This window comes from Rhamphochromis sp. 'chilingali' (genome assembly GCF_963969265.1).
Source record: "Rhamphochromis sp. 'chilingali' genome assembly, chromosome: 2".
NCBI classification, from domain to species: domain Eukaryota; kingdom Metazoa; phylum Chordata; class Actinopteri; order Cichliformes; family Cichlidae; genus Rhamphochromis; species Rhamphochromis sp. 'chilingali'.
The window spans coordinates 5,382,480-5,395,694 of NC_137930.1; the positions used below are offsets into that span (position 1 = coordinate 5,382,480).

Consider the following 13,215-nt stretch of genomic DNA (forward strand, 5'->3'; position numbering starts at 1 on the left):
AGATCAGGGCGACTGCTATGAAATTTATTGTGATTAAAAAATATAGAGCATGTAAGAAAAGAAAAAAAAAAGTGGCCATAATGCGTTGGAGTGCATGGATTTGGTGAGAGACTCAGTCAGAACTACACAAAAGCATACAAAAAGAACAATTACTCAGATTAATATCACACTGCTGACACCATTTATACATCCGTATTTAATTTTAAATGATCAGGTTTTCCGTCAGTATCGTTGCACTCCTTAATAAGTGTGTGTGTGTCTGTGTAAAGTTGAAACCATTTCACAACTAAATAAAAGATCAATCAAATATCGCATTGAACAAATAAAAAAATACACTTTGTATTTTTTAAACACGGGGTGCTAAACTTTAACCTAAACACAACCTTGACCGTGACAAAAGTTTAGAGTTTTAGACCTCGAATCAACACAGTAGGTTTAAATAGAGCGACTAAAGCATCAGGGAAAGAAAACTGCTTTTCACCTTAAAGCCAAACATGCTGCTTCTGTGTCCTCTAAGCGTTCTTGTGGTTTGAAGCCACCTGAATAATCAAACCTACCATTGCCATGCTCATAGGAGGTAAACTCCACTGTGGCACACCGGCGCAGGCTTTCTGGTTTTAGCACGAGTTGGCAGGGGAAGGTATGTCAGTTTCATCCCCCGAGACGGGGCCCCTCGAGCCGGGACCGCGCTCACTGCCCTCTCCCCTGTTGCAGGATGATCAAGGAGCACCCCCTGCCCCCGGGCTGGGAGATGAAGTACACCGCCGAGGGAGTCCGATATTTCGTGGACCACAACTCGCGCACCACCACCTTTAAAGACCCTCGACCTGGGTTTGAGTCAGGGTAAATATTCTCTCAGCCCTTTCCTCCCAAAGCTGTCACAGGCCGAGGCAAAGACTTCCTAATTAAATGATCATTCGACACTTTCTCCAAAATATTTAAGTGATTTTTGCCTCGGCCTGACATAACTGCATTGAAAATATTAAGTCACACAAGCCGCTCGTTTGGTGAAAACCTGAAAATAATCTTTTTTCTAAACTCCCATCATCTTTGCTGTTCCTTTTTATCCATTACCTTTCCTTTCTCTCCTGTTTTGAATATTTCTTTGAGTCAGAGAGAATCAGTGTCACAGAGGATCTCAGAAAACTCACACACACACACACACACACACACACTGCTCTTCCCCTCAGCCTGTGAGTGTTTGCTTTGCCTTGAAGCAGTCTCAAATCCCAGAATGTGCAGATGTGCGACAACACATCCACTGCAGACTGCGCTGGCATCTGTGTGGGTGTTTGTGCTTTTCTGTGTTTCTGCATGCAAGTGTGTATTTGCTTGTGTGGTCAGTGCTGAAGACGTGTGTGTGTGTGTGTGTGTGTGTGTGTGTGTGTGTGCATCGGCGAGCTGCTTTTCATGCAGATATTTGCACGTATTTTTAGGCTGCTATTTCACAGAGGCCTCCTTCACTGTTTTCTTACACTGGATCCTGCAGGAGTGTGCGTCCGCGGCCAGCGCTCTGCTGCTGCGGTCGCCATTTCCTAACCCAAACCGAGATGTGCCTGGCAGCTCGGCAAGCACAGACCCGACGCATTAGAGGCCTCCTTCTTCTTCACTCCCCCCCAAATCATCTGTCTAACTCTACTTCTGCTTCTCAGCCTCTGTGCTGCTGACAAGGCAGATATCCACTGTGTGTGCGCGTGCGTGTGCGCATACAGTGGGTTGGTGGAGCTTATACTAACACAGCTGCGGGGCCAGGCTCACCTCTGTCTTTGCGACTCAGACACTCGAGGGCTGTAGAGCTGATGCAAATTAAGTATTCCTCAAAAGAGGACGCCAAATTTCTGTTGGTCAGCTGACCTTTAGAGTTCTGTTGAAACTTGTAAAATTGACCAACTTTCTCTGTTTTCTGTGTGTGTGTGTCTGTGTGTGTGTGCGCGTGCAGGTCACGGCAGGGCGGTTCACCAGGCGCTTACGACCGCAGCTTCAGGTGGAAATACCACCAGTTCCGTTTCCTGTGCCATGTAAGTGTTAAATAGAGTCTGTAGCCACAATAAAACTCCCCACTTTGCTCACCTTGATTATTGCAGTCTGGATCTGTTCACCCAGAGAAGGAAAAAAAAGCATAATTCACTCTAAGACTGGAAAAGTGTGGCCAAAAAATATATTTTCAGTTTTCTGGACGACTTGGTTTTCAGGCAGTTATTTCCTCTCTACATAAACTCAAGACAAAACATCACTTTCTTTATTAAAACTGCACACCTTTCCTCACGAGCTACAGCAGTATAGGGCCAAACTAGAGAGAAACTATCGTTTTACACATCACAAGCATTATTGCATAGACCGTTTAGACTGATTGGGAGTTGAAGGCTACATCTGCTTGTGCACATTCTAATACTGTAGAAAGAAAACCTGTGAGATCCTGATAATAAGGGAAAAATGTCAGTTTGTGGCGTTAGAGTGCTGCCACTTTCAGTCATTACCGTCATAGAAGCGCAGCTGTTTACTGGTGCAAGCCTTTGAACAGGAGAACAGAGTGCACGTTCAGAATTGGAGAGTATTTCAAAAACGGCAAGATTTTTTTGGTTTTAGCCTCATATAAAATCTTCGAGTCTTTGACATTCTTAACGCAAAGTTGGACTTTCAGGAGGCTTTTATTTTGTAGTAGACACGGCTTTAGGAGCATTCACATGTTAGCGGCATGTGAACCAAACCAAACTGATTGGCAAGCGCTTTATATCTGTCAAGTGACATTTCCACTGTGACTGAACTCAGACTGAGCTAAGCTAAGCCACATGATGTCATTGTGGTTACGGGGAGGTCTTAGAGGGGGAGGCATCCATGGATCCACAGACAGCTTCAGATACCGTCTCGAAAAAAGAGAAAATCTCAGGTTGCATATGTAGGCATCGTTACCAGTTTGTTTATACTTATGGTGTCTGGAAAAATCTTATTACTAGCTTCTATTTAAGCCCCCTGGATGAACTGGAGTTAGTTGGTATGCTCCAGCATCAAGCTCTTCCCATCTGTCCTGTCAGTCTTCATTTAATCTCAGTGTTCTGATTCATACTCAAGAAGATTTGATGAAGATGCCATAGCTTTATTTTAAATGTATTTGCCATTTTGTTAAAAATCTTTAAAAGTTGAACTATGTGTGTCTGTGAGCCATAGTGTTCTTCACTTTTTGCCGCTTTTTATCCTCCGTATACTTCACACCCAGCAGCCTGAGACTAAAAAGAGAAACATCAGTAATGAGATGGTACAGATCAAGCAGTGACGTGCTCTGTAAACGCTGTACCTGTTTTAAATGCTGACACATGTGAATTGTAGAAAGGGATTAGGATTGGGATTACAGAAATATCCCGAGGTTTTCTTCTCGCCTTGATGGTGGTGTTCTTTTTTTTCTTTTTGAAATGTGCAGTCTAATGCCTTACCCAGCCACGTGAAGATCTCTGTGTCCAGACAGACGCTGTTTGAAGACTCGTTTCAGCAGGTCAGAGACGGATGAAACACACTTGTTATTTTTTTTTGTTCTTCTAGTTTACATAATGGTAACATTTAATAACTACATCTTATCTTATCTCTGCTTTGCATTGGTGCTTTATGTTATATAGAAAAACACTGTGATAAGGAATAAAGGGTTTCTGTGTGGTGAATTTTTTGAGGGCTTTTAATTTGAAAGAGCTTCTTGTATCAGGAGAATCATTTAGTTACTTTAGGAGCGAGTCTAGGAATGGCTGAAAGTGAGGCCACTTCTTGGACACCATCAACGTCTAAATAACGTGCTTTGTCATCAGATCATGAACGTGAAGCCATACGATCTTCGTCGCCGGCTCTACATCATTATGAGAGGGGAGGAGGGGCTGGACTACGGTGGCATCGCCAGGTGAGAGCAGCCTAAAACTCTTTCCTGCAGCTTCTCTTTACATCTTCAAATTCTGTCATTTTATATGGGTTTGTTAAGCTTGTTATGTAATCCAGGGGTTTTTAACGTTGGTGATGGTGTATTTCGTCTGTTCCTGCTGCTTCTCAATCTTTGCACCAGCTTCCTGTTGGGTAAAAAAGCAACGGAAAAACCAGTGGTGTTTAAATGACTGCTTTTCAAAACTTGCGATTCTCTGAAAATCTTTGTTTTCTGCATTGTTCTTCCCCCAGCTTCATTGTTTTATTTTAAAAATTGTCCTCTACAATCTTTTTGTAAGTAAAGTGAGAAAGAAATTTTGTTTTTAAGGTCAATTTCCTGCAAGATAGGGCATCGTTACAGTTTCCATCCTGACCTGATGGTGGTAGCGTTGTCACCGTTATGATGCCTAAACCTAGACACAGTGATACCGATGTATGTCTTTCCAGCCTGTAGATGCAGTAACACAATGGCGCAGATTTTAATCTGTTGTTTTTGTCTGAAATTGTTACAGCAACATCATTTTGATATAAAACTGCCTTTTCTGCCTTCTAGAAGTGCAGACGTGTGTGATAGTGTTGGGTTACTTGTTGCTCTCTCTCTCACCCTCTCACAACATTGCTGTCCTCCTCCATCTCTCCATCCGTCCATCACACGTGTCCATGCTGCCCGCTGCGTCTGCTGTCACTCAGGTCTTCCTCTCTGTACATGTTGTTATTTTTCCTCATTTTGTTCTCTTTGGTTTTGCATTGTGTCTCTGTCTCCGGTGTCACGTCAGTGGTTTTACCCTATGGTAGGTGACATCATGCTGTTCTACCACAGGGTAGAACCACGGACGGGATGTTGGGAGGTGTCTGCGTCCGTCAGTCCATACACCCTCCTCCCTAATATTCCCAAAGGGGAGAGGGCAGGGGCCTTGGGAGTGCTTGGTTCTGGTGCTGCAGCTGGTGGAGGGGGCCCTCATTCTCTCTAACGTGCATCCTTCCACAGTCTGTTTGTGTCTTTTTATTTAGTTCTACCTGGCTGTATTTATCCTAAATGTTATATGTTTTGCCTCCATGTAATTCATGTGTCAGATTTGGCTTGTAGGATGTGTTTATAACTATAAATGTACTTTCTATTCCCATCTAAACCACTTCAGAGTCATAAGAAAAATCTTCTTTTTCAGTTAAAAGAATTTATTTAGATTAATAACTGGTCAGCGAGATCCATTATCAGAAATGAACATCATCTTAAGGATCAGCAGAATAAAGAGAATTAAACCCAACCTTATTTGGTCTTCTATTTGATTTACACGAGGCATCGATGAGCTTAAAGAAATCATCGTGTCTACAGGACATCAGTATTAAGCCGTGCCAGTGGACTTTATGTTTGGCAGTAATTTTAGAGTTGAGCTTGGCAACACCTTGTAATTGGTTCCTGTCTTTTTGACAAGAAGATTAAAAGCAGCAAATGAGTGAAAAATGAAGATGCTGGAAGTTTAGGATGATAAATGTCGTAATTATATGCTGCCAATGAAAAAAAGCACCTCGTTCTCGTGTGGGAGAAATGCTTTTTCATTTTCTTGCTTTTCTTATAAACTCCCTGTGATCATGTGCTCTTCTGTTGACTGTACAGCTAGTATAGAATGTGTTTTGGGTTTTTTAAAATAAAATAATAGTTTTGAGGTGTTTAATTTCAGTGTTGTATGTTACTGTTAGGTCCCTGCAGGATGACAGCCTTGTGTCTTCCTCTCGTGCATTCACGTCCTCTTCTCCTCTTCCACAGGGAGTGGTTCTTCCTGCTGTCCCATGAAGTCCTGAATCCCATGTACTGCCTGTTTGAGTATGCTGGCAAGAACAACTACTGTCTGCAGATCAACCCAGCATCCTCCATAAACCCCGACCACCTCACGTACTTTCGCTTCATCGGTCGCTTCATCGCTATGGTGAGCTGTATTGAAATCGCACAAAAACACAGTTCTTTTGTTACATCTGAGCCATTTTTTTTCACTTGATCGCCACATACGGCAACATTGTATCCAGATGTGTTTAAAGTGAAACCTCAGTTTAATAAACTGAAGCGACGCTCACGTTGGGAAAGCCAAAATGCAGATGTGATGTAGTTGAGACATTCCTCTATCGTGTTGCGATCTTAGTAATATTGTTACTTTAGCAGCAAAAATGGATTTCACCGCACGTATGTAGGCTTTGTGTGTTTAACTAACCTTTGTGATTAGATGACTGCATTTCTAATCTTTGGTTAGCTAGTTTTGCTCACTGTTTAGAACAGATATCGCATATTTTGGATTTTTCCTGAAAGTGCGTCACATAAAAGTCATTCCACAGGCTGTCAGCCGGGAAAGCTCTCGCTCAGAGCAGGTTTCGTTTTGAAGTAGTTTGAAGCATTCATGCACGGCATTCTGGGGTCAACTCAAAAAAATTTGTAGGTCCCAAAGCCGTCACCCTCCACCTTCCCCTCCATCTGCTACCCCACCCCTCACCCACACCATGACTTCACTGCCGCACCCAGCCCACACCCGGCAGCAGCTGCCTATATTTAGCCCTAAACTGCACATTGCTGACTTTCCTCACAAAGATCGTTGTCTCTACCCACTCCCAGCTCCCAAAGCCTCTCTGACTTTATTTCTCGTGTCTTTTCCTTACCTGCTTTGCTCTCACTTCGGTCACCCTCTGCTCTGCTTCCACAGATGCGGTGGGTCAGCAGGACAGGATAGTCTGTGACTGAGTCAGTGAGCGTCTGTGTTGTTCTTGGCTCATCGTAGCTCTGAACTCTCACAGGGTTTTTAACATTAAACAGCTCCGTCTGACTGAGTGTGCTCTCTCTGAAAACACACACACACACGAAGGAAAGATTAAGATGTGGTTTGGAGCCGTTTGTGGTCGCTGCACATGTTTATGTCCACGTCTGAGTCTTAATGATTTGCGTTGTTCTTGTGGCTGCAGTGATTTCAGAAATAAAAGCCCCATTCATTTTTTCTGCAAGTGTGATTGGCTGTTAAAGCGTTTCTAACACTTGAATGAGCTCAAAACGGCCCCCGTGTGAATCATCAGCATGGCGCGCGTCCGAGATGAAAATATGTGTAATTTGTCGGGCGTTAATTTGAAACATGTGCAACCAGAGTCCATAAAAAAACACTAATATCGCAGAATTACAGCAGGCCAAAAATAACCTCCCTCTGCCTCTGCTTTGTTACATCCAGGAACTCAAACTTGCGCTATCATCAGCCTAACCCAATTACATTTTATGAAATGTGAGCGGTGAACACCAGGTGGCGTCTCTTATTGTGGTTTCTAATGTAATAAATCCTCCCTGCAGGCTTTGTATCATGGAAAGTTCATCGACACCGGCTTCACGCTGCCTTTCTACAAGCGAATGCTGGACAAGAAACCCACTCTCAAAGACCTGGAGTCGATAGACCCGGAGTTTTATAACTCCATCATGTGGGTCAAGTAAGTAATGCAGTTATGATTCCTCTGAATCTGTGCGCTCTGGCCACCTTATGCTCACAAGGGTAGAGGTTGGCATGTGAGTTAGTTAGTTTTAACTAATAAAAGAAATGAACAGTAGGAGTCCAGGTGAATAGGTCATACTAAGCCAGTTATATCCAAACAACAGAAACCTGGATGCAGGAAGTCTGAAAGTCTTAAAATGCCTCCCAAACCACATTGATATATCAAGTAATTGTTAAATGACTTTTAGTTGACAAACCAGCTAAAAGCTTAGCTGATAAGACTCTGAGATGCTGCTCTGTTACATGTGCTGCTGACAGTGCTGATCACAAACAGTGGAGTAGGAGCGCCCTCAGCTGGACAGACTACAAAATTTATCAGACCACCACCTAATGTGAGGTTTTACTCTAAATTAGGGATGTCAAGGTCATTTTACATCGAGGGCCACATACAGCCCACTTTGATCTGAAGTTGACTGAACAAGTGAAACTCTGTCAGTGTAAAGAAGTTTCAGTACAAATTTAATCCCTGAGATGTCTTGTTATAAGATTAGGAAGTGCAATTTCAACAATACGCCTCAGTTTCTCTACACGATAAATGTGTAAAATTACAGAAAAGGTTCTGGCAGCTGCCCAGCCTGTCCCGTATCTGTAAAACATGAAGTTTTTGTTGATTCACAGCCACTTTTATTCAATTTTATTAAGATACATTTCTAAACATGGTGAACAGAAGCATGTTTATCTGTTGCTACTTTGAGTGATAATGACTCTCAGCAGGAAAATACAGGTAAAAAATTTATGCCCGCCTTTACATTTTCTAAAGGTATCCAGTGGGCCAAATTGCAGTTTTTGCCAGGCCAATTTTGGCCTATGGGCCTTATGTTTGACACCCCTTCTCTAAATTAACAGTATTAGTAAATACATAAAAAAAAAAAAAATTATATTTCTGATATTTTTATATTTTATGTATGAACTGCCACATAAAGGAGTTGGTGTCGCAGTTTGTTCCAAGAAGGCTGCTGGATTTAGGTCAGTCTTGCAGGCGACACAGAGAGGACGAGGTGCTAATGTTTTTAGTTTCATTATGTGTGCGTCTGTGTTTTCAGAGAGAACAACCTGGAGGAGTGCGGTGTGGAGCTCTATTTTGCACAGGACATGGAGATCCTCGGGAAGGTTTCCACTCACCAGCTGAAGGACGACGGGGAGAACGAGCTGGTCACCGAGGAGAACAAGGAGGAGTACATCAGGTCAGTAAGCAGAAATGGGGACAGTTGGGCTGATGAAGACGGATGAGCGTAGGAGAAACAAGGTCTGTGGTGGAGAGCAAACCATAAAAAGCAGCCTCTTTGTTCACGCAGCCTGCTGACAGACTGGAGGTTCACCCGCGGGGTGGAGGAGCAAACCAAAGCCTTCCTGGACGGCTTCAACGAGGTGGTGCCTCTGGAGTGGCTTCGCTACTTTGACGAGAAGGAGCTGGAGGTGAGGAAGACTTGTATTTATTGGTGTTTAGGCTTAAAATGTCATGAATCCAGCTGTTAGCAGCTCGTTTTACTTGTGTGTGTCTCCCAGCAAAAATCACACCACGTGAAAACGATGCTTCGTGTTTTGCCTGATCGCACCATAATGCCACTCATTTGCGCCCCAGGGTTCCACTGAGGATTTAAAGTCACACGGATCAGGATCCGTGTGACACTGATATTTTGTGAATTCAGTGAAAGCCTGAGGCAGTTTAATCTCACACCATGTACTCAAATAAAGTTATTTGAGTGTAAATGTCTCAACCTTTTACACCATTAGCTTTTCTTTGAGGGATGGACCTCCCTGCACCCTTATTGAGCCGTTTTGACACCTCTTTAGAGATCAGTAAAGACGTGGTGTGACGACCATCAGAATAGTTTCCTGGGTTTTCCCCAATCATAGCTTTAGTGAGCTGTATAGGCACAGACCCTCGCTGACCTCATATGCAAACATTTTGTTCTGGAAGCAGACCTAAAACAACAGAACTCAGAAAAGAGGAACAGAAGGGAAAGAGTTCATGAGCCAAGAGAAAAACCCCCAAAACAAGCTGGTGGGGGGTAAGCTTGGACTTTTTTTTCTTTCTTTTTTTTTTTTTTGAAAAGTCTGAAATCTCATCCGACTTGAGCTGCAGGAGCCCCGTTTATCAGGAGGAAATGTGAGAATTTGGGCTGTAATCAGTAAAGTTTTATAAAGGACGTCAGGGTTCTGTACCACCACATGCAAAAATGTCTCTGAGCACACAGAGTGAAGTCACATGTGAGTAGTTTAAACTCCAAATTTTAAAGTAACCCCCCCGTCTTTGTCCTTTTTGCAGCTGATGCTTTGTGGGATGCAGGAGATCGATTTGGCCGACTGGCAGAAGAACACCATCTACAGACATTACACCAAGAACAGCAAGCAGATCCACTGGTTCTGGCAGGTATGGGCCTGTAAACACACACACCTACCACGCTGATGCTCCTAGGAAAGCGCTGACCTGAGCGTTTTTTCTGCAGGTGGTGAAAGAGATGGACAATGAGAAGAGAATCCGTCTGCTTCAGTTTGTAACGGGAACCTGTCGGCTGCCCGTCGGAGGGTTCTCCGAGCTCATAGGTACTGACTGCGTTTACAGGGACAGGAGTGTCCTGGTTATGAGGATTCTCCTGGTTTTAATACTGTTGTAAATAGATCTCTGCCTTTGCATGGAGGGACCTGTGATGTTTACAGACACTAACAGGAAATTCTCAAGCAATTGTAAGGAAATTGAGCAGACATTTAGCTCCAAACCAAAGTGCTGAAACAAAAGCTTTTCCATGCTGCTCTGGGAGCTGGAAATCCCAGAGCATTTTCATAAGATATAATAAAATTACTCACTTTCTTAATCATCTTCAGTTTGAGTTTCTGCTATGCGAGTCGGCAGCATTCAGCTTCCTGTTCAGGGTTTGAGTTTTGTTTGTGTGTGTGTGTCCTGCAGGAAGTAATGGTCCCCAGAAGTTCTGCATAGACAAAGTGGGGAAGGAGACTTGGCTTCCAAGAAGCCACACATGGTAAGATGCTGCCTCATGTTCTGCTTCTCCGAATCATCCATTTATTCATCGTCTCCCGCTGATCTTATTTAGGGTCGAGGGGGCGGAGCCTGTTCAAGCTGTTATAGGGTAAAAAGCAAGGTGTTTATTGAAGCGCTCCTCTGAAAAACTTAAAAATAGCCTAAGACTAGCAAGGTTACAAACGAGAAGGACAGCTTTACAAACCTCACAGCGGATCACCTGCCTCCATCACCCTATCCCAACATCCTCCTCTGTCACATCAGTCCCTGCATGTCCTCTTTCCCTCCCACCTGGCAGCTCCCTCTTCCACATCCTGTCTTCAGTATATCCACTATCCATCCTCTGCACTCGTCTCTCTAACTTTGTCTCAGCCTGAGCTTTTCCTCTGATGTACTCGTTTCTAATCCCGCCCACTTAGCTCACTCCCAATGAAATTCTGAACATATTCAGCTCGGCCTCCTGTTATTTTGTCATCATAGCAGCTCTCGCAACAATCTTATGAACCTATCCTTCTGTCATAAATCACCCCTGACACCCATCTCCACCCTGCCTGCACTTTCTTCTTCACCTCTCTCTACTTAAATCACTTTCCTTAGATTACAGTCTTTTCACAGTACAGAGAGCTGCCGCTCTGAGCCAAAAATGAATGTACAAAAAGACATCTGATAGACAGATCAGCAGATTTAACTAAACGTCTTAAAGTGGACTCATTTCACTCAACTTCCAGCTCCAGGTTTTTATTCTGGGACTCTACTAGAGCAGCTTTGCATAATTTAGAATCCTTCTTCATGTTGTAGATGGTCTCTGTGCAGTCCCTCAGGTCATCGTCTGTCTGAAACGAGCAGCTATTCCTGATAAATTCACTTTTTTAAAGTCACATAGTATTCAGAACCTTCCTGACAAGAGTCACATTTTTTATGCATGTTTTACCATCTCAGGACCGCCCCTCTGTCACCTTCACCTCCTGGATTAGTATCAGGAGAAGACGCTTGTATCTTAGCTGTAACACTTCTGCTACATTTCGAAGGGAATTCTCGTTTTAAAGGAGAAAGAAAAAGACAGTTGAAATTTAAGGACGTGGATTCGGACAGGATTTCAGCTACAAAAGTAATTTCAGCTAAAAATACACATGATCTAAAATGAATTAAAGCCACTGAGCAGGGCAGGTAGGATTTAAAACGGTTACTACAGGGGGGAAAAATAAAAATCAGGATTTCACTTCCTCTGTTTGAGCTGTGAGCAGCCTGGGAGCGTTTAAAAAAAATAGATAAATGTCACCCTGAAGTTCCATCTGTAAATCCACGCTGAGGTGTAACTCTGTCTCCTCTTCCTCAGCTTCAATCGTCTGGATCTGCCTCCCTACCGAAGCCTGGAACAGCTCCGAGAGAAGCTCCTGTTCGCCATCGAGGAGACGGAGGGATTTGGACAGGAGTGAGACGAGGAGGCAGAGACGGACGACACTTAAATCGACGAATAGTTTTTTGTTATTGGTCTTATTTTGCGTTTGTTTGTTCATCACAGGGCTGAGGAGTCACCTGTCAGCTAAACAAGCCCTCCCTGGGCGAGGATCATGTTAGTGAGCTAGTGAGCTGAATCATGGGATCAGGCTTGAGGCACAGGAACACAGAAGAGTGAATGCTTACGTGTGTGTGTGTGTGTGGGTGTGTGTGTGGTTGCTCATGTTAATGCCATTGTGTATTTGCATATAAATGGTGTGTATGTGTGTGGATTAAACAGGATGACCACTCCCCCCCCCTCCTCACTCACTGCTTAGAACCGCACCAAAACCAGACGACATGATAGTTTTAATGTCAGCAGCGACTCACAGCGACAGCACAGCTACCCGCAAATGCAGTACAACATATCTACCAGAGAGACGTACATTTTAAGCATATTAAAGCAGCGAGACGGCAGCGTGTGAGAGGAAGCTGTTATTGTGAACTAGTGCGCCTCTGTTACAGAGGTCAGAGAGATGAGATGCGATTTTATTTTTTCTGTTGATTGTGAAATTCAGTCGATTTCTCCTGTATATAACTCAAATAAATGAGATTTCAGTCATAAGATGTTTGGGTGAGGCTTTCTTTTTAAAATGCTTAATCCAGTGTGAGTGACGTAGGTTCAGCATTAATTGGTTTACTGTGCCGTGCAAACAATTCGAGCCACCCTTTGTTTCTTTATTATCAGACTTTCTTTTTTAAAGTGCTCTTGAGCAATCGTTCTGCAGGCTTTCTGAAGGTTTTTCACAGCTTTTCTTTGGACACTGGCGGCTTTTTCACTTGAACCTGATCATTTCTTTTGTTTGTTAAGCTACTTGACACCAAACTCTGAGTCATTCAAGAATAAAAAGGCACCAAACTCAACCAGTACCAGACAACTTGGCAAAGAAACATTTTAAATGGTATCTTTAGGCACTTTGGTACTAGGAGCATTTCGCAAAGACACATAATTTGTTCCCATTTCTTTTGTTGAATTTATGAAAAATATCAACGATAACACAGTTTGACAAACACAAGCAAACACTATCAGTCATGGAGTGGCCTCTCCAGAGCTCGGATCTCAATATTATTGAAGCAGTGTGAGATCATTCTGATAGAGGACGGAACAAAAAGGCAGCCGGCTTTCAAACAGGAGCTTTAAATGTCCTTCAAGGAGCTCAGAGAGCTACTCCTGAAGAGTGCTTAAAGAAATGACATGAAAGCAGCCTCAGAGTTCAATCTATGGTGAAGTGTAAAGGTGGTCATCCCAAATATTGACTTTCAGGCCCCTTAGAATTGTACAGAATTGTACTGTTTTTGCCTTATATACTGTATTTCCAGTTGTAAATA

The 13,215-nt window shown here is 43.2% G+C and overlaps 1 protein-coding gene across 2 annotated transcripts in view; it reads left to right on the forward strand.

Moving 5' to 3' along the window:
• The window catches only part of wwp2 (WW domain containing E3 ubiquitin protein ligase 2), a 63,600-nt gene extending 51,149 nt beyond the window's left edge, over nt 1-12,451 (forward strand). Inside the window, exons 13-24 of one of the 2 annotated variants that reach the window (XM_080874382.1) lie at nt 715-843; nt 1,940-2,018; nt 3,416-3,487; nt 3,792-3,880; nt 5,663-5,822; nt 7,214-7,347; nt 8,453-8,593; nt 8,705-8,825; nt 9,679-9,783; nt 9,860-9,956; nt 10,318-10,390; nt 11,726-12,451. In XM_080874382.1, the coding sequence (XP_080730508.1) occupies nt 715-843; nt 1,940-2,018; nt 3,416-3,487; nt 3,792-3,880; nt 5,663-5,822; nt 7,214-7,347; nt 8,453-8,593; nt 8,705-8,825; nt 9,679-9,783; nt 9,860-9,956; nt 10,318-10,390; nt 11,726-11,825 (1,300 nt within the window). In that variant the 3' untranslated portion in view covers nt 11,826-12,451. The remainder of the gene's footprint in view (nt 1-714; nt 844-1,939; nt 2,019-3,415; nt 3,488-3,791; nt 3,881-5,662; nt 5,823-7,213; nt 7,348-8,452; nt 8,594-8,704; nt 8,826-9,678; nt 9,784-9,859; nt 9,957-10,317; nt 10,391-11,725) is intronic. The other variant, XM_080874383.1, reaches the window with a different exon arrangement.
• Nucleotides 12,452-13,215: the final 764 nt, after the last annotated feature.